This window comes from Aspergillus thermomutatus, assembly GCF_002237265.1.
Source record: "Aspergillus thermomutatus strain HMR AF 39 chromosome Unknown NODE_211, whole genome shotgun sequence".
Taxonomy (NCBI): Eukaryota; Fungi; Ascomycota; class Eurotiomycetes; order Eurotiales; family Aspergillaceae; genus Aspergillus; species Aspergillus thermomutatus.
In genome coordinates, this window is record NW_020798261.1 from 1 (window position 1) to 19276 (window position 19276).

The 19276-nt window shown below is 49.4% G+C and overlaps 6 protein-coding genes across 6 annotated transcripts; 3 read left to right on the forward strand and 3 right to left on the reverse strand.

Annotated features, from left to right (window-relative positions):
- Window positions 1-807: 807 nt before the first annotated feature.
- Window positions 808-2597, reverse strand: CDV56_100267 (xylulokinase; the record flags this gene model as incomplete). The annotated part of the gene is made up of 2 exons (XM_026753886.1): window positions 808-2028; window positions 2097-2597. 2 exons carry the CDS (start codon window positions 2595-2597, stop codon window positions 808-810), a joined length of 1722 nt encoding a protein of 573 aa, XP_026611694.1.
- A 5242-nt stretch (window positions 2598-7839) lies between these two features.
- Window positions 7840-9578, forward strand: CDV56_101394 (zinc finger CCCH domain-containing protein; the record flags this gene model as incomplete). The annotated part of the gene is made up of 5 exons (XM_026755013.1): window positions 7840-8037; window positions 8098-8145; window positions 8195-8495; window positions 8553-8854; window positions 8916-9578. 5 exons carry the CDS (start codon window positions 7840-7842, stop codon window positions 9576-9578), a joined length of 1512 nt encoding a protein of 503 aa, XP_026611695.1.
- Window positions 9579-10830: 1252 nt separating this feature from the next.
- On the reverse strand, window positions 10831-12046 carry CDV56_101809 (uncharacterized protein; the record flags this gene model as incomplete). Its single annotated transcript, XM_026755428.1, has 2 exons — window positions 10831-11653; window positions 11709-12046. The coding sequence occupies 2 exons, from the start codon at window positions 12044-12046 to the stop codon at window positions 10831-10833; spliced, it is 1161 nt and encodes a 386-aa protein (XP_026611696.1).
- A 1134-nt stretch (window positions 12047-13180) lies between these two features.
- CDV56_102148 (alpha/beta hydrolase) lies at window positions 13181-14457 on the forward strand (the record flags this gene model as incomplete). The annotated part of the gene is made up of 2 exons (XM_026755767.1): window positions 13181-13400; window positions 13613-14457. The coding sequence occupies 2 exons, from the start codon at window positions 13181-13183 to the stop codon at window positions 14455-14457; spliced, it is 1065 nt and encodes a 354-aa protein (XP_026611697.1).
- Window positions 14458-14767: 310 nt separating this feature from the next.
- CDV56_102357 (uncharacterized protein) lies at window positions 14768-15156 on the forward strand (the record flags this gene model as incomplete). The annotated part of the gene is made up of 4 exons (XM_026755976.1): window positions 14768-14776; window positions 14844-14884; window positions 14934-15002; window positions 15057-15156. The coding sequence occupies 4 exons, from the start codon at window positions 14768-14770 to the stop codon at window positions 15154-15156; spliced, it is 219 nt and encodes a 72-aa protein (XP_026611698.1).
- A 2678-nt stretch (window positions 15157-17834) lies between these two features.
- On the reverse strand, window positions 17835-18989 carry CDV56_102752 (serine hydrolase domain-containing protein; the record flags this gene model as incomplete). Its single annotated transcript, XM_026756371.1, has 1 exon — window positions 17835-18989. The coding sequence occupies one exon, from the start codon at window positions 18987-18989 to the stop codon at window positions 17835-17837; it is 1155 nt and encodes a 384-aa protein (XP_026611699.1).
- Window positions 18990-19276: the final 287 nt, after the last annotated feature.

The following is a 19276-nucleotide window of genomic DNA, read 5'->3' on the forward strand; positions in this document are numbered from 1 at the left end:
GGGGTGGTGGGGTGGCATTTTTTTCTTTTTCTTCCACTTTTGTGAAGATGGACCTCAGAAGCCACAAATGAGTTGGCGTGAGATTGCTCACCTGCTCTTCCATCTTCGACCAGCCGGGCTACCTTCGGAGTCGTGAGTGACTCTGAAAGCGATAATAGCAGTGATTCAAGGAAAACGTGGTCTGTCGGAATCAAAATCAACGGCGGTGGAGAGTCATAGCACAGAGGAGTCTATCGAACTATGCATAATACGTTTAGTCCCAGCATCAATAATAATAATGATCGGGCGGTGCTTTCGGGGGGGCTTTGCCTGTGGGCGCCTTAGCTTCTCATGAGACCCAGTTATTCGGGTAAAATGGACGGGACAAAAAAATTCTTTCAGTGGAGATGGGGACTTCACTCACGCGAACTCTTGACTAGGACTTAATACCTTGAGAACAATGATAAGTGTGACAAGGAAAGGCCGTTCAGGATGGCGAAAGGACTAGCCCCCAGCTTGAGAGCTTGATGACAGTGACGTTGATGGAGGGGGAAGGATTGAGATTTGTTGTCATGAATCAGTTCTTGTGTGGACGTCAAGCTGAACGGGTGGCCCAGAAAGGGCAAGGGGCGATGTGCCTCGCCCGAAGTGGCCCTTGATGCCCGCGGATTCAGGCACAATTAGCATCAACTGAGCAGCATCCATTCAACATCTCATGTTACTGGGCCAGAGACTTGGTTCTTAGGTAATGTTTGAATATGTTCACATGCACTAAGGTAGTCTAATTCGAATTATCTTCTCATCATGGTCATTATATATACTTATGGTCTATTTCCTGGCCGCCTCCTGTTTCAAAACCTGCTGTTCCATTTTCTCAAATCCCTCAACAGCCTTGCCGTACTTCTCGAAAACTCCCTTCTGATATCCATCTGCAATCTTCTCAATAAACTCTTCCTCTCTCCACCGTTGGCCAATCAGGTCTTCGAAGGTCTGGCCGGGCTTTCTCTCAATAGCCCACACAGCCTTGTATGCTGCGCCCAAAGCGCAGGCATTATCTCCGACATCCAGCTTGTAAACTCCATCACTTCCTCCCAGGATCTCTCCAGCTACCTTAGCAATAGCTTTGTTCTTCGAACCTCCTCCGACGAGGTAGACACGACGTGGCTGGGGAGGAAGTCCGTCGCCAGGGCTATGGGTAAGACCTCGGGACCGCAAGCGAAGCGATAGCATCTGGCTCTCCACAATAGCCCGCGCCTCGTCTGATGGCTTGTTCCATCCGTCCTCGGTTTCAGTTAGCGTATCACTGGCTGGATCGTAGGTGAAACGCCACTGTCCGGACCGGACATTTGGCACGATTTCTGGTCTGGGGAAAAAGAGGCCCATTTTCATGGGGTCGGATTCCGTCTTCTGGCCCATCGGGGGCGTCTCAAGCATGATCCTGTCGAAGCTCTCCCACGACTGGGATGCGTCGCTGCCCGATTTCTCATTGATTGCATCCCGAACATGTTCGCGCGCAAGGCCGCCGTTCTTGTAGCAGAGCATGAACATGTAGAGTCCAGGGGTGGTGGGGTGGTTGAAGAAATGTGTTGCAGGATCTGGCTTGTAGCTTGGGGTAGACATGAGGAAAGTAGTCGAAGTTCCCAGAGACACCATAGCATCGGATGGTCGCAAAGGCAGAGCAAGTATGGTGGCCGGGTTGTCGCCAGTCGAAGGGAAAATCTCACAGTCTGAGCTGAACCCATATCGCTCAACGAAATATCGATTGATATTTCCAAGGTGTAGACCTCCATCTTCCGGAACGTCACCTAGCTTCCGCTTGAGGTCCTCTACGCCAAATGGCCCCGCACAGAGTCCGAGAAGTTTCTCCTCGTAAGCACCCTTCTTGATATTCCACAGGTTCATGCCGCAGACGTCCGAGATGTCCATGGGCGCAATGTGACCCAAGAGCAAGGAAGCGAGAAACGAAGACACAAGCGAGATTCTCGCCGTCTTCTTGTAAACCTCGGGATATTTCCTCTGGAGTCGGAGAATCTGAGGACCGGTGAATCTCTGTCCGGCAACGAACAACCGTCAGCAAGCTCCCATTAAATCGAACACATGGTACATGACCGACTTACATGATGCGCCTTGCTACCCGTCACATCAGCCAACTGCTCCGGACCTCCCAAGAAAGCATCAAACTCATCACACTCCTTCTGGGTACTAGCATCCTGCCAGTTCGGGCTAAAGGGGTGCGAAAAAGCTCCACTCAACTGTTCCTCCAGCGACTTGCTCGAATCCAGCGACTTGAGGAGGCTCTCCGCGTTCTCGCCCCAGTAAACGCTACCATGCTGCTGTCCTGCGCCGCTGACTCCCTTGACACGGCTAAAATCTAGCCCTTGTTTGCGCAGACCGTCCAGCACGCCATCGAGGGCCTGCAGCCACAGTGCAACGGGTGCGAAGACCTCATGCTCCGCCTCGTCGGTGAGCACGCCCTTTTTGATCGAGAACCCGTGGGAATCGGCATCGAAGTCGAATTTGGAGATGTGTACCACCTTCAGCTCCGAGTTTACCACTAGGCCTTTCAGTTGTTGTGTGGAGAGGTCGAACCCAATGTATAGAGGGCCCTGTGAAGTCATGATGGAGTGTTGTACGACTGAGAAGCAATGCGGGAGATAAGATGACGTCGATAAGGATAAGAAAGGGCGTTGATAACACAGCCAAAGGTAGGATGAACTGGAAGCAAAATATTATGGAAGAAATGGGAATAGAAGAAGAGCCGAAGACAATGAGAAGGGGTAAGACAAGCTTTATGCTCAATTGGCAAAACTGTCAGGTGGAAGCTGTCTCTCACCGATTTATCCCTTTCTCGGGCAAATCTAGGAAAAGGAAAAAAGGTACCTAGAGAAATTGCTCTTTAACCTTCTGGTCCTCAACCAACCTGTAGGTGAGATAAACCATAATTTAGCAGGTAATACCTATTCAGATATAGGTACTTATTATACCCAAGAAATCCCTTTTTCCAATGACATTCCCCTTTCAAGAGAAATTGAACAATTCACCAGGTCGATTATAATATGATGCCGACGTGATGTAAACACCCGGGAGAGCTCGACTGCAAGCGGGAGCACTTGGGGATAACCCCACCACCGGGAATTTACCCGGTTAATATCGAGATCCCTCCCTCACTAGATACAGAGTACCGAGACTCTTCGGGTTCTAGAATCGGGCAGGATTACGAGAATCGACCAAAAGGCATCCTTTTTAAGGTACGTAGAGTAATCAGATGATCAACAAAATTTCTAAGAAAGGCAAAAGAATAGTTGATAAAGTTGATTGCCGGGTAATTGTATGAAAGTTTGAAGTCTGAGTCCTAGCAGTCTCTAGATTAGATACTCTACAGCCCCTCTAGGGACCCGATAGGCCAACAATAAAGCATCTTTTATAGATTGCCGATGAAATCTCCTCTCTTCGAACTCATGTTGCTGGTTCCATTGTGGCCCACGCTGATCTCGTCTATCCAATTCTGGAAGCTCTAATCTCCTCCTCAGCACATATGGACGATCTTCCATTCATCTTTGCCTCCGGGGTATCACATGCTCTTCGGTGGAGGTCAAGTGGAAACGAAAAGTGCAAAGTTAACATGACGGTTGTGTGTCCCTTTTTCAGATCTTTATATAAAAGAAAAGATGCAAGCGCTATTGTTTAACGGGTCTTGCGGGTCTCGTTCTCCTTGTGTTGATGGTCATGTGCACGGGCCTCACGCACCGCTTCGATATCGCCCTCTTGCGGCTCGGGGCTGCTTTGTCTGATGACCTCTGGAGCAATAAACTCCTCCCTGAAGTCCAGATGTTCAAGCTCGGAAGGTACAAATCGGATCTTGAGCCGCTTGACCCCGCGCACACCCGCCCCGACGGCATGTCGGACAGTCTCCTCGATCTCGCGGGATCGGCTGAGCGACCAAGCTCCCGGCACCGCTAATTCAATCTCCATGAGATAATTTTGTCCAGATTTCATACCCTGAACGTCCCGGATCTGAATCGCGTGTGGATCTTCGAGTTTGGCAAGGATCTTGGCTGCCGCATTGCGCACGGAGTCTTTGATATCGTCATCAACTGTAGTATCTGCCAGTTCGAGCAGGGATGTTGCAGTATTACCCCACCCAGCCTTGATCACCATCAGGGAAATGAGAAGGCCACCGACGGGATCAAGCCAAGAGGCGTCTTGGAACATGTAAGATCCGCCGATCGTGAACAGGGCGACGATGCTAGTGAGAGAGTCGATGCGGTGATGTACGGCGTTGGACGCGAGCACAGAAGATTTGCGTTCGTTTGCAATTTTCATAGCTATAAAATAGCAACGCCGAAGCGGTTAGCTGATAACCACAGTAACGCGGAGATAAGTTGGACGAAGTGAGCACTCACTGGCACGGTAGAGCCATTCCTTCACAACAATCGATCCTGCCGCAAGCCACGCCGCATTGATATTCGGCCCAAGGGCCTCGACTCCATGGCTATGCGAGTGGCCATGACCCAAAACTCCGGAGTGAGCGATCGCCTCCGCAGCCTGGGGAAAGAACTGATCCAGTAGAACTTGTCCCGAATTCAGGCCCATAAACACACCCCCACAAAGCAGAAGTCCACTCACGCCCAGTGCACCGATACTTTCGATTTTCCCATAGCCGTTGGGAAATCTCTCCGTTGGGGGCTTCAAAGACCATGCGACGGTCCCTAGTGTCAGGAAGTCGGATACGAGATCGGTGAGCGCATGATACGCATCGGCAATCAAAGCTTGCGAATGAAAGACATAGCCGCCAATGAATTTCCCAATTGCCATAGTGAGGTTGGCAACCAGGCCAATCCGGGTGATTCGGACTCCAGCGTCGCTTTTGTTCGAAGAGGTGAGGTAAACATTACCGTGATGATGATGATGGTGAGAATGACCCCCGTGGCCACCGTGGTCTCTGGTCTGAGTTGCCATGAGTGAAGTGGTTATGAGGTTCGGGGTAGATATTGTCTTTGTTGATGGTCTTAATGAGAGACACGGAACGGAGCGGACGCGAGCATTGGAGGAGAGGGGGGTCTTATGGCGCAGATAAACCGTTGATGTACAAAGGACTCGCCTCAGGGGCGGAAGACGCGCGCCAGGAGTACGAAGGATACCGGACCGTTCACTGAATACGGGGCAGCGGAGGACAGAAGTTGGTGATAGACGACGGGCCCTGCACCGCAGGGGCTGCGTCAGCGGCATCAGGGCGACGCACGTACTCCCGGTGGTAGTTTAAGGCACGCGACAAATTAGAAGTAGCAGATTAGTTTGGAGTTGATTCGAGGCTGCGGTAGCTCAGGACACTGTGTTCTTCTTGGCTGTACCCATGTCTGGGAGGGGGATTTCAAAAATAATTGATGGATAATATTATTTAGTTCATATTTCGTACATACAACATCTTGTAGGGTAGAAACTTGGGGGAAACGATTCAAGAATGCCCTGGTTTTTAATCATACCCTCTTAGTTAGCATCCGGCAGAGCCAAAGCCGACATGTGCTGACAGGCTGGCCTGACTGGCTCATCGGCTCAAAGCGGGCGGTTCTCCCTCCCGACGGCGGATCTTCTCTTGTGCTTACTGCACTGCCTACATGCTTGAGTCACTGAGAGCTGAAGAATGATCGTTGATTCTACTATTCTCGCGTCTGATGAGACTGAGTCAAGTAATGCTTCTATAGTAGTAAATCTCTGAAGTTGGACCATCGTCCTTCAATTGTTCTGACAGCGCTGATGGTCAACATCGTCGTGAACAGCAGGAGCACTATGATATCAGTGGAGCTACACTCCGTACAGTCCGGATGCTTGGCGCTCTGCCGATATCGCCAACTCTTCTTAAATCCGCGGATGCCAATCTGGGACAAGCAACTTCATGAAGATCAAGCCATCAATCTGGACTATGAGTCTGCGAGTTTTCACTTTTCACAACCCCGGAAAGCATGCGCGTTCCCCCCTCTGCCAAGGGACGTCCACGCATGTTTTGTGTCGAATTGGATCGTGCACATTCGAATGCGTAATCCTCTGCGCTTCATCAGTCTCTGCATTAAGTGGAGATAGTTGTGGCTTTTCGGTCCCCTGCGCAGACTAACATAAGTTCTCCCTTTCTGAAACAGTGCGGAGAGTGCTTTGAGCCTTTGACCAGTTGATAGTTATGCCTTCCCAATCATCGACCACGTCAGCCCAGGTTCCTTATTCGGAAGCGTCCCGAGAATTGTGGAATTGAGCTTGAGCTCGCACGAGATTTTCCATGCTGGTTGCTGGTTCCTCCACTCATATTGAAGCCATTTGATTGAGTCGCAACCCGTAAGGAGATAGCTTGCGACTACTTCCTTATTCAAAACGCCTCGTAACCATAGGACAAGGACTCCATGATCTGAAGCCTTGTTTCGACTTTGATTGCTCCAGCCCAAGAAATAGATACTCGCCGAATGGCCTTGGTGATCCATCAATAGGAGCAAATTACAATCTGCGACCATACCAGGGCTGGAATGTCCGTCTTATACGGGACTTACCTCTTCGCTTAGGTTGTAGAGACAGAACCAGCGCCGAGAAAACAAACGAGCCGTTACTAAATCATCACATTGACCAGGGCCATCAGCAGACCTTGTTCATGATTGAATTGACTGCCTACCCACTCAAGTAATGCACGTTTGTCAGAAATGAAGAGGTAGAGAAGACCTCTATTCCTCAGCATTTTCTCTAACCCCCGTGAATGAGGTGAAGCCCAGCGAAAACCGGAGGATCTGCACACCTGGTACTTGGGATCAAAAGGTTAGTCAATGCCAAGACAAATCAGCATGTTAGCTCAGGGGAAGAGCGCCGGGCTCATAACCCGGAGGTCCCTGGATCGAAACCAGGACATGCTATCTGATTCTTTTTTTGCACTTTTTTCCATCAAATGTCTCGCCTACTATTATGTTTCTCACCCTTCACGCTGATAAATTACTATGGTAGCCCCTCAAGAATATCAGAGCACCATGATCTACCTAACCAGATAGTAGTGTAAACAAGCTCCATCTTTGACGTTTTCCTAACCATCTTTGACCTGGACTGAAGATAGTACAAGTCAGACCGGGGTGTACGTCCTAGACCCTATTGAAAATTCGAGCATATTCTTTTCAGCGATGAGGAATTTGTTCATCAGCCGGTCTGTTGAATAAACCACAAGCTGCGTACAGGATGAAGCTTACGTAGTATCATATAGCTATAAATGGGTAGCAAAAAGCATGTTAGCTCAGGGGAAGAGCGCCGGGCTCATAACCCGGAGGTCCCTGGATCGAAACCAGGACATGCTATTTAATTCCTTTCTTTTTTTCTTCTTTCAGCATACCTAATGGTACCCCCTCGACGCAATGAAAGCATCTAAATTGTACGGAGTTATGACAGAATAGTCTGGTCCATTCTATTTCATTAGGCCATTTCACACTTGACAAGAGATTAACAGACCACATTAGGTATCTGGATTGGCAACTGGTTGACAGCCCTAGGCTCGGCCCAGTGGCTGCCGTACCCCACATACCGGCACAAACTTTCTGGCAGTCTCCGTATCAGCTAACTACCTCTTGTTTTTGCAGCTAAGCGAATATGAATGGAAGCCTGTTGCCAACACCAATCTAATGCTGTTCCCAGTCAGATTGGGCCCAGGAAGCTGCATTGTTCTTCTTTGATGAGGCTCATTGCTCACCTATGTCTTTTTACGTCAGCATACTTCTCAATTCTTCAACCTTCTAGATGGTGAAGGATTCACGCGCTAAGGGAAATCAAATTGGCATTGCCCATGTATTTGCCCAGACGTTTTCGCCAGATATTGTTTAACTCTTCGCAGACGGCGGGGGGAAAATGTTGAGCGAAGCTGAAATTCGAGCTTTGGAGGGCCAAATCGGCACTGCCGTACGCGATGACCAAAGGCATCACGAGAATCTTCAAAACCTACTGCGGCAATTCCAATCCTTGCTACAGAGTTACAATGGTCTTAAGAGCGATTACGAGGAGGAAAAAGCAAACCGAGAGAAGTGGAAGAATCAAGCCAAAGGACAAGTAAGCTCAACATTTTCCTTTCGACACAAGAGAGTTTCTCTTCTTACAGTAATCTGGCAGGAACGTAACCCCTTCGTCTTGGTGCTGGTCGATGGTGATGGATACCTGGTGAGTAATTGTACTCTGATAGAGACTCCGTAGAGCTGACGGTATCAAGTTCAAGGAGCATCTGGTCAAGGCGGGCAGTGAAGGAGGCGTCACTGCCGCTCAACTCATGAACGAATCCATCAGAAGACTTTTGCAGGAACGACTCCCGGACCAGGCAAATCAATGCCGGGTAATGGTGAGGATCTACTCCAACCTCCTGGGCCTGTCGAAGACTCTGGCCCGCGCAGGGCTGGCGGGCTTCGAGGCACGTTCCTTGTCGGCGTTTACTTCCAATTTCACTCGCTCTCAGGATCTGTTCGATTTCATCGACGCAGGCGACAAGAAAGAGGGCGCGGACTTCAAGATTAGAGGTATGATTTCGCGAATATAGGAACTTTCGCTCATCAGGACTAATCGCTCGTTACGAGAAGAGATGTTTCGCTTGTTTGCCGATAATAGTCAGTGCAAGCACATTTTCTTCGCGGGCTGCCATGATACAGGTTACCTCTCCCTGTTGACTCCTTATATTGGCAAAAGGAATCGGATTACTCTTCTTAAAGCTGCCTCCTTTCATCCAGAATTCAAAACACTGGATTTGCCGATCAGGGAGATGCCAGATGTGTTCATGTCTGCTCCCCTGGGCGAAAGTCAACCTACAGCCCCTACTCCTACTCCTGCTGCCACTTTTGCTTCGCCTGCTAGGGCCCCAGTCTGCAAACATTTTCAAAAAGTATTTTAGGTCAAAAGACTATCCTCCCGAGACGAGCAACGAGCTAATGTCGCTAATACAGGGCATCTGCAAATATGGCAATAGTTGTATTAAGGACCATACAATGCCAGGTCAACAACTTTCTAGAACGCAGTTAGATACTCCGTCACAGACTTTGTCAACGGTGCGGCACTACGCCAAGTATCTTCCCTCCATGGACTCGAAGGCCGAGAAACTCATTCCCGTCAATAAGGACGGAGATCGTATCGACACTTACTGCCCCATGCCAGCTAAGGGGGCGTGGGAGACCTATAACCGACGTTTCAAACAACGCAAACTATGCAATAAATTCCACCTTGGTGGGGAGTGCAGTGACCTTAGTTGCGAGTTCGACCACAGTACTAGTGATGTCGACCCCGGCTGTCTCAGCGTCATGAGATACATGATGCGGCAGCGTCCGTGCCCTAAGGGTTCCAAGTGTCGCTCTCTAAAGTGCTATCATGGACATATGTGCCAGAAGGACGGGTGCAAGTGCACCAAATGGTCTAAGTTTGGCCGTGATATCCACACTATCGACATAAAAGTTGCGCATTGGCTTGTGCCAGTCGAACATGACGACCAAAGCGAAACAACACCTAGTGAAGCAATCTCGGGAGTCAAATTGATGGAGTTTGAAAAGCATTCCGATTCTTCGAGCGAAGGAGTCGAAATCGGTCTCAGCACTTGGAACAATCACCTACTATAATCTCTAGATTTTGTTTCACAAAGGACTATCTTTGTGTCACTCGAAATCATCATTTGCGATAAGCAGGCGACGAACTACAATGAGGACTCGATGCAGATTGATCTAGTCCGTGTCCCCAATTCAATCTTGGGACATGAGCAGTGGACATGAGACGGAAAAAAGGAAAATTGCCTGGGTTCTACGTGGACTATGCTCAATGACAGAAGACAGCTGGTCCACTGGCAGTTCAGGTACTCGGTACTCCAGCTGATATCATTGGACATTCGATATCTTCTTCGGTCTGATCCGCTAGGTGAAATGTGATCAACCTTCTTTGATCAGGGGTCAAGCAACATGGGTTGCTGTGTTTTCATGTGCGAGTAGAATTTCGTGCAGAACCCAGCAAGGTGACTACTGGCTCTGGCCAGCAATAGTAACCTCATGAAGGAGAATCACTATGCGATTTTTACGAGGTTTAGGGGTAGTCCACGCAGCATTGTTATGAAAATAATCGCGCTCGATCCCTGGGCAAGAACATGATCGAAAAGTGCCATAGTCTAGTTCTTAATGCATCTACTGTGGAGGAGACGATTGCCGCGTTTTACCATGATATGAGCTTTTTTCCTGTACTATATCAGCCAAAAAAAAGAGTCAAGCTGCGTGGTTGAAAAGGAAGCGAAGGGGAAAAAAAGAAATCAGATAGCATGTCCTGGTTTCGATCCAGGGACCTCCGGGTTATGAGCCCGGCGCTCTTCCCCTGAGCTAACATGCTTGGGTGATTGAAAGCAAATGGAATTATTAACATTATAAACCAGAACCAAAAAAAAAAAACAGAATTAGCTGTGGAATGAGAGGGAATACGGAGTATCATCACATGAGTTGAATTGATTTCTGAGGGCAAGTAATATCTGGTATCAATTACAAGTCAGCCTCTTCCGCTTCGTAGTATAATCTCCACTCTATGATAGATGTCACTCTGTTGGAGTGGCATGAAGTGATTGCCTCAGGCCAGGAAACAGTCACAGGAATGTATATCTACGCTGGTTGTCGTGGAGAATACTGTGGGAACGCCGACAACCTCACAGCAGCAATCTGCTTTATCGGCCAGCAGATGTGATATATGAGGTGCCAACCATGGCTTTATTTCAGTAAGAGTTCAACTGGTTTGAATTGTTGATGGTATTCCAAGCAAGCCGGAACATGAATTCTCGTACTTATTAGCATCACTGGCGAGCAAGCCGTCGAAGAACCCACCACAGAACACAAGATACAATCAAGAAGTTTTCTTCCCTCTTGATGTCTCCCTCTTCAAACCTCCCGTCTCATAAATGATCAACTCATCGCGCTCCCACATCAACTCGACTGCAGCCCCCACAGGCCCGACCAAAGTCACCAACAACACGACCTTCTTCAGCAGATCAAACCATCCTACCTTGCCATAAACAACCAGATGAGCAGTCTTATACAAGCTCAAGGCCCAAACCAGCACGCCAGCGGAGCCAATCAGATAATCCCAGCGCAGGAAGACGTGTACGCCCTCCCCGATATCGCTCACCTGAAACGCTGGCACCGTCCAGGGCAAGGCAATCTCGAACACCTTGAACGGATGCAAAGCAGCCAACAGCCGCTTCTCAAAGATGGCGGGCACAATCACAGAAGCCATAGACACGATCCACGAGATGAGATGGGTCAAGGCAGCGTTGGCGAATGCAAAGGCATAGACGAATCGCAGCGACCGTAGATTCGCGCGTCCACCTTCAACCGACCGATCATTGCTCACAAACGGGCTGAAGACAATGTTGAGTATGGTGAGAGCAATCGCAACGTATGCAGGCCAGGGATGCCAGGAGGCAATAAAGATCTGCTTCATATCGACGGTGACATGCTCCGAAACAGGCAGGATCATCAGCAACGTAGGGACCATGAACCCAACGGTAAAGACCAGAGGGATGGCATTCAAAACCGCGCGAGGAATGCGGATGTTCTCAGCATTGGGGTTGCGCGCGGTGACGGAGCTGTATAGCTGGAAAGCGCAGTACAGGGGGGTGGCGAAGGCGAAGGTGAGTACCTGCGCTAGGAGGCCGAACATCATGGGACTGGTTCTCCCTATCAGCTTCTTCTATTCTATAAGTGTGATTGAGGGTTACAGACAATGCAGCGATCGTCCAAGCATTTCCGCATCTCCACGACTCCAGAGTCACGAGTGTCCAAGCAGCACCAAAGGTACCGGAGAAGGCGATGGAATGCAGCGTCAGGGTAGGATTACTGCCATCCGTGGCAGGCCAGAAAAAGGTGGTCAATGCAGCCAGCACTTCGTCTATCTGCGCAACACCCGTATAGACGGTGCGCAGGGGCTCATTGGTGCCTGGCAGTGTCTTTGCAGCGATGGCTTGAAGTCCCAGACGGTGCAAGCCATTGATTTCAGCGAAGTAGAAGATGGCGTACAGTGCGAACACGCTGAGCAGGGGAAGGACTAGTCTGGGTGTCATCTTGGTTCGCAATTGACGTTCTGGTGCGGAAGGCAGGCAGCATACGAGTGGAACGCGATAGAACGTTGACATATTTATATCCGATTCTCGAGATCTCTATCTTACCTTAAGGGTTCGGTTGACTGCGGCATGGATTCAAACAACATATTTCCTGAATTGGCAAGCCTTGCGAATAATGTGGAGGAATAACGGATCACCAGCCAATGTTTGGTCTTCATGTGTTCGTGTCTGCCGTAATAGATCTCCGATCTCTATACCGAGGCAGTGGTGATTGATCACAACCTCCGGTCGGAAAGAAACACGGTCAGTCCACATTATCCGTGATTCACATGGGGATAGATTCGCCAAATGTCCAGAATGTCTCGACTAACAATGGCTGGCCTATTATCCTTAAAGACCCATGAATGGTACCTTGGTTTGGCAGCCCTGACCCGGGACCTTTACTTGCATAGAGCATCAAATCGATAGTTGATGCAGCTTCGTTGAGATCTGCATCTTGTGCCGGTGATATTCTGACAGAAATAATGGATCGATGAGTATTATCCAGCCTCTTATGGTCCGGATATCCTTCCACATCCTCCCCTTAAGCAGCTATCCAGATCCTGGTATCTCAACACGGACAGCTGCTAACCCCAGACCGTTTTTCTGCGTCTGCTGGAAGAACCAACAAGTTCGCAAGATGGTCTCCAGATCTGGAGTCTTTGAGCACCGATGCGAGTGAGGATGTCGGCACTGTGCAATTCCACCGCGGGCTTTGTTTGCTGAGCAATTTTGACACCTGCTAAATTCCTCGTGAAACGAGCGTCATAGAAAAATGACCGTCGTGGTCTCGATCAGTCGTTATGTGGCATGAATCAACATATGGAAAAGGCAAGGCAGATATGTGCTTCAGACACCAACGCAGGCGTATTCCAGACGGTCTTCGGAATCTAGTCCGTTCTGAAAATGGTTATATACATATGAAGCGAGCTAAGTGCTTCTGGAACCGTCGCCTTGCACAGATTTACTTAAGATTTCAGCCTGAATGCAAATACTCTGGTTGATATCAGGCTATATAAAGAATTATGGCAGCATTGGATGCAGCATGGTTTTCATGGAGGAGTGGGTTCTCTCGCACCGAAAAGATAATCAACGATGGAGTCTTTCCCGGAACCTAATCCAGTCAAGAAACTCACCATCGCTGAATATCTTCAAATTGCTGTGACAGTTTGTTTTCGAGTGCCATGGACCGTCTTGACCACTCTCTTGCGGCGCTGGGCGCCCTGGTCTTCTTATCATCCGCCCCCGCTTAGGGAACACATCTTCCGGCATGTCATGACCTGGTGTGTATCCCTCAGAACCATCGTCCTTGACCGTGTGTGCTTCTGCTTAAATGAATATTCATACGGTGTCACTTGTCTTGTAGCCTGGGAAACAATACGCCCGGATCGCTTTGGGACGATGTTGCCGACCGAACCGGCCAGAACCTGCTCACCTCGAACCGCTACGGGCATCTCAAAGGCCAGATCTAGCAGAGCGTTCGCAAGGCAGAGTTCTGCGGCTTCTGGCTCTGCCGTGGACTGTCAGCCGAGGCGATCCACCCCCGCGATGCCGATCTGGTGCTCTTCCACTGCCACGGCGGCGGATACGTGAGCTTCCACCCGTCTGCCGGAGCGCCGGAACACCTCTTCATGGCCGAGCTTCTTCAACGGCATGGGCTCACGGTCGCGATATTCTCCCTCGACTACACCCTCGCCCCGGCAGCGACGTTCCCGAAACAACGCGACGAAGCGATTGCGGCCTACGACTGGATCAACAAGGAGCTAGGCGTGGACGCATCCAAGATCGTGGTCATTGGCGATTCAGCCGGGGGGCATCTGATCGTGTCTCTTCTGACGGGTCTTCACCAGCGATATCACAGGGCCAACGATGGACATGGCGCCGAAAAACAGCGAGACAGACCCGCCGGAGCGATCCTGGTCAGCCCCTGGTTGAATCTACACACGTCACATCCGCGCGCGCTGGCCCTCCACTGGGAGGAGCGGCTATTAAAACGCTCGCTGGACAAATGCTGCGAGCAGGTGATGCGGGAGGCACCCGCCGACATCGCCGAAGTGTACAGCAACTTCGCGATCGACGTGGCAGCCCGCGGATCCTGGAAGGAAATTCTCCCCGACCGAACGTGGGTCTCCGCCGGGGCGGAGGAGCTGGTATTCCTGTACGACATTGAGGATTTTGTGGCGCATGCACGGCGAGACGGGGCCGAGATCGCGCTGGATGTGACTGAGGGCAAGAATCACACGTGGCAGTGCTCTGAGGCGCTTGGGCAGCACTCGAGATTACTGGCGATGAAGCCCGGGGAGAATGACGAGGGGCTGATGAGGGGGTATCGACGGATAGCGGAGGAGATTCTGAGGCTTGTCGATCAATGACAGTAGTGGCTGAGATGAAGAACGTGGCACGATGGAGATGATGGAATGAAGGGAGAGATAGCCGAAGATCTGTTTCATTGGTGGAGGGGGGACGGCTCATCTGTAAAGTGATATCATGGCTCAATGCGGAGTATCTACTGCGGTATCCAATCCAGTTTTGGAGATGATAACATCGATCGGCTGTCTCCTTTGGAGTAGGACTATATAAGGCCAACAGAAGTCTGGACTTCCTTCTCTGCAATCCAGACATCCCAAAATCACTTTAATTATCTTCCGAAAGAACCCGATCCTTCATCTACAAACCGTCAAAATGCCCGCTGTTATGGCAAGTCTAAGAAGTCCATTAAGCGAACACTATCTTCTAACACAGCCACGGTAATTCATAGATCACCCTGAACTCAAGTGCGACCGAAGACCAAATCAAACAGTGAGTGTCGCTGTCATGCTAGCTATGCCATGCCACTGACAAACCCCAGGGTGAAAGACAACATCACCTCAAGCGGCGGCAGCATCAAGTCAGACTTTGAACTGGTCAAGGGCTTCACGTTCGTCTACCCGTCCTCGGAACTCCTGATTTGCGCTAACTAGGACATTTTCAGTGCTGAGGTCCCGGATGGGACGCTGGGGACCTTGTCGAACCATGATCTTATTGAGAATGTGGAGGAGGACGCGAACGTAACGACTCAGCAATCAAGATAACTTTGTGCGATGATGAGACTATGATAGATGTTAGTGAGATACGTTTGTATTGTCAACATTACTGCTGTATAGCAGTGATCTTGTTATGACCTATACTTAAGGTAGTAATAGAATCCTTCCATACCAAAATTCTCCTGGATAATAGCATCGAGATATAAGATAGGAATAATTATATATACTTTGGCAGCTTCATCCCTCCAGATGTCTACATGAAGGCGTTTATGTATCGCCATAGATACTATATACACCTTGAAGGCGATGGATGTGGAAAATAAGGAAGAAGTCTATGAGGATCTAGTCGCACCCGACAGTCGCCCATTCTGGCGGAGATCCCATAAGCGATATGTCTTCATGTTGAAGAATGGCGATAATAATTGCAGAAGCTCAGATAATGGGAAAGAGTTCGCCGGCAGCACGTCCTATGGACACCCTGAAGGTGAACAGATACCTTCCAGCCAGACTATCGAATACGCGGCAGCGTCAGAATTGGTGCCCATTTGCCCCTGGATTATAAACAGGGAAGGACTGGATACACATCTGTCGAATGAACTAGCTTGGCCGAGTCCCAAGACTGGAGATCAGCTGGACAAGGTCATGCCAGTATCCTCGACTTTTCTTCATGAGTTGTTTCATTTAGTCACCAGATGGCGCCGGTTTCAGTCAACGGACACCTGTGGGCGAGTACGAAAGAGTTACAGACGTTACCTGTGAGTACTGAAAGACTTTGATAATGGAGAAGAGCCCATTAGCTTCCCTGAGGGATTTGCTGAGTACATATGAAATAGCTAGATATACAGGGTAATGATATTGAAGGGGCACTAATGGGTAATGTGCTATGAAGGGAATAAATCATTCAGATTTTTTTAAGACTCTGAATTAGAAATAAGAATTAATAGCATCATTCTCTATTGTAAGTTGATTCTCAGAGTCGTGAAAGCTCTTGCCTATAATGAAGGACAAAGGAGATATGCTTCATGTATCTTATAAGATCTATTCTTACATTGTATCACTAGGTATGATTCTGTGTCAGCATCATGTGTGACTTTATATGATAAATAGTTCTCCAGTCATCTTTGCCTGAATTTTCGCTCACAAGGAGTAGGAGGGATCCTTTCACGTATCATCTTGGCTATGTGCTCATAGCCATAGACAGCTGCTACCGTACAAGGTGTTTGGAGAGCCTGGCTATCACGAGGATTTGGAGCACAACCTTTATCAAGGAGCACCTTAACGATCGCTTCATGTCCTTTACTCGCGGCACAAAAAAGTGGCGTCCACCAAGACCGATTTTTGACATCAATGTCAATACCCTCCACTGCTAGAAGGAGCTCAACGATGGCAAGGTTCCCCTTCCAGGCTGCGTAATGCAATGGTGCCATCTCAATGTTGTAGTTCCTTAGGTTGGGATTTACGCCAGGAGTCGCGAGCAACAGACGAACAAGATGTATATTCCCATGCTCAACAGCATGGTAAAGTCCTGTTTTGCCTAGTAGGTCCCTTGAGTTAGGATCAACTCCCACTCTAATCAATCGCTCAACAATCTTTCCATGCCCATTGATGACTGCATGCGCGAATGGTGTTCGACCGTAGAATTTCTGTGATTCAGACCGGGTGTAAGCCTTGTCAGGTAAATCTAGTTGAATCCATGGTTGTTTAAGTAAGAGATTCACCATGTCTTCATTCCCCTGTGTGCAAGCCCAGAACAGGGGCGTACGACCATAGACATCCTGACAATTTGGGTCTATGCCACAATATTCAAGCAGCCACCGAGCAATAGATAATTGGCGCTGTTTAGCAGCTAATAGCAGAGGAGTTTCTCCAGCAGAATTTCTTGTGCAAATTGCAACAGCACCCCCCACCCGAAGGACCTTTTCTGCAACTCCTTGATGTCCGTTTTCCGCTGCCCAGAGCAGAGCCGACGAGTCTGAAGACTGGAAATTGCGATGATAGAGGTATCGATTGAGGACTGTTTAAAGAATCTTATTGATTTGGGACAGACTGCTGATGTCTTTTTCACAGTCCAGGAAACTAGCTATGGCTAGAATAGTTTCATTTGGAATGTTGGGTAATTTCATTGTGTGCCATGGAGTTGTGAAAGGGGGTTGGCAGGAAATAGGTAAGAAGTTTAGTGTTTCTGTTGCAGACCAACCTCTCTAAGGTACTGTTAAAGCATCATATCATTAGGTAGTATCAGACTGTATATTTTACACTCACTTAGTTTTCCTTTTCTAGTTAGTTTTTCCTGACCAGAATGTACATATCTTCTAGTCATATTACTTATTACATAGATTGTTATATACATTCTTGGACATAGTAAGAATATGTCCTAGTTTAACCTCTATATGCTCTGATTCCTATCATATTAGTATTATTAGATTATGTAGAATCTGATAGTTATAACCCTAGTCTGCTAAGAGATATTAGAAATTATTATTTTAAGGGATATACTCCCTTCCCTGAGATCTAAAGCTCTGTAAGGCCCTGGGCTTACGGAGTATAACCTATAGAAAATAAGAGAAGAAGATAATATTAAGATATATAAGATTTATTACTACCTTAATAGTTATCTCGATACTATTACTATTGTACAGTGGTTGTGAGAAGAGATTTCTACTAGGTGAGGTTACATGACAGGATCACTGCTATACAATTCATACACCAACAATGGAAGCATATCATCATGACCTGTACGCGTCCAATGCCGCATAGACGGCCTTGACATACGCCTCTGTGCGTGGATTCCCCAGTGTCCCAGAGCCCATCTTATTCAACGTATAAGTAATCGTCACCTTGCGATCGAGATCCATGATCGCGATGGCGCCGCCCCAGCCTCCCCAGAAGCACACCCTTCCCCGGGGCATCCAGTCCAATGCCTTGTTCTCCGGCACCGGCAGCCCCATTCCCATACCAAACCGGAGAAACGTCCCCAGCACCAGATCCACGCCGCTAACCTGCTCCTGGAAGATCAAATCGATCGTCTCCGGCGAGAGGAACCGCTTCCCGTTCACCGACCCACCCAGCGTAACCATCGAGACAATCCGGTTGATCGCACGCGCATTGCTGAAACCGCCCGAAGCACCCCGCTCGGAGCGACGGAACTCAGGCGTCATGCTGACCGCCGCGCCGGCGGGGCTCCCTCGGAATGCGCGGACAGCGATACTCTGTGGATCGAGAGCGCCCATGTCTTCAAATGGGGGCGGGGGCACGACGTCCGCGGTGCGCGGCCAGTCCTCCTCCGCGACAGCGAGCTGGAAATCCGCATCGAGCGGAGTACAAAGCTCGTCGCGGATGAACTGCGCCAGCGACTTGCCCGAGACCCGCCGGACGACCTCACCGACAAGGTTACCCTGGGAAGTGAGGTGGTATCCCGACGCTGTGCCGGGCGTCCACCATGGTTGTTGCTGGATAAGTTTCTCCGTGGCCAAAGGGCCGTTGAAAAATTCTTCGTGGGACAAAGGGGGATCCCAGGCGGGTAGGCCGGCGCTATGGCTGAGGATATGGCGGACCTCAATGTCCTGCTTGCCGTTCACTGCAAACTCGGGCCAGTACTGGGCGACTTTGGCGTAGGGATCGAGCTGGCCGCGGTCGACGAGGACGAGTGCGGCGAGGTTGGTGATGATCTTGGTGACGGACCAGACGGGCGTGAGTGTGTCCCTGGTCCAGGGCTTTGAGCGCGCAGCGTCTGCGTGACCGCCCCAGAGCTCGACGACGGTCTCTCCATTGATATCCACGCAGATGTCGGCACCGAGTTCCTCGCCGGAAGAGAGGTTCTCCTCAAAGAGGGCTTTGAGAGAGGAGAAGGCCGGATGGCAGTTGCCTTGGACTTGGGCCATTGTGATTTGAGTTTCAAACAGATGTTAATGCTGACAATGAAGGCGAGGGAGACGTGTCACCATGCAGGGTAGGTTGTTGGCCATATTTATACTCATTCAGATCCTCGACAAGATAGTAATCATTTGGACGGGGACTGCCATTGCACTATTCCTGCAAAGGGAATGATGAGACTCTAGCGCGCCTTCATCTGAGACCATCGCAGGCCAAAAGATGTTGCCTAGGAATTAGTGCTTATATGCCCCGACTAGTCATTGGTATGCAGGAGGTCTGATTGATGAGTCATGAT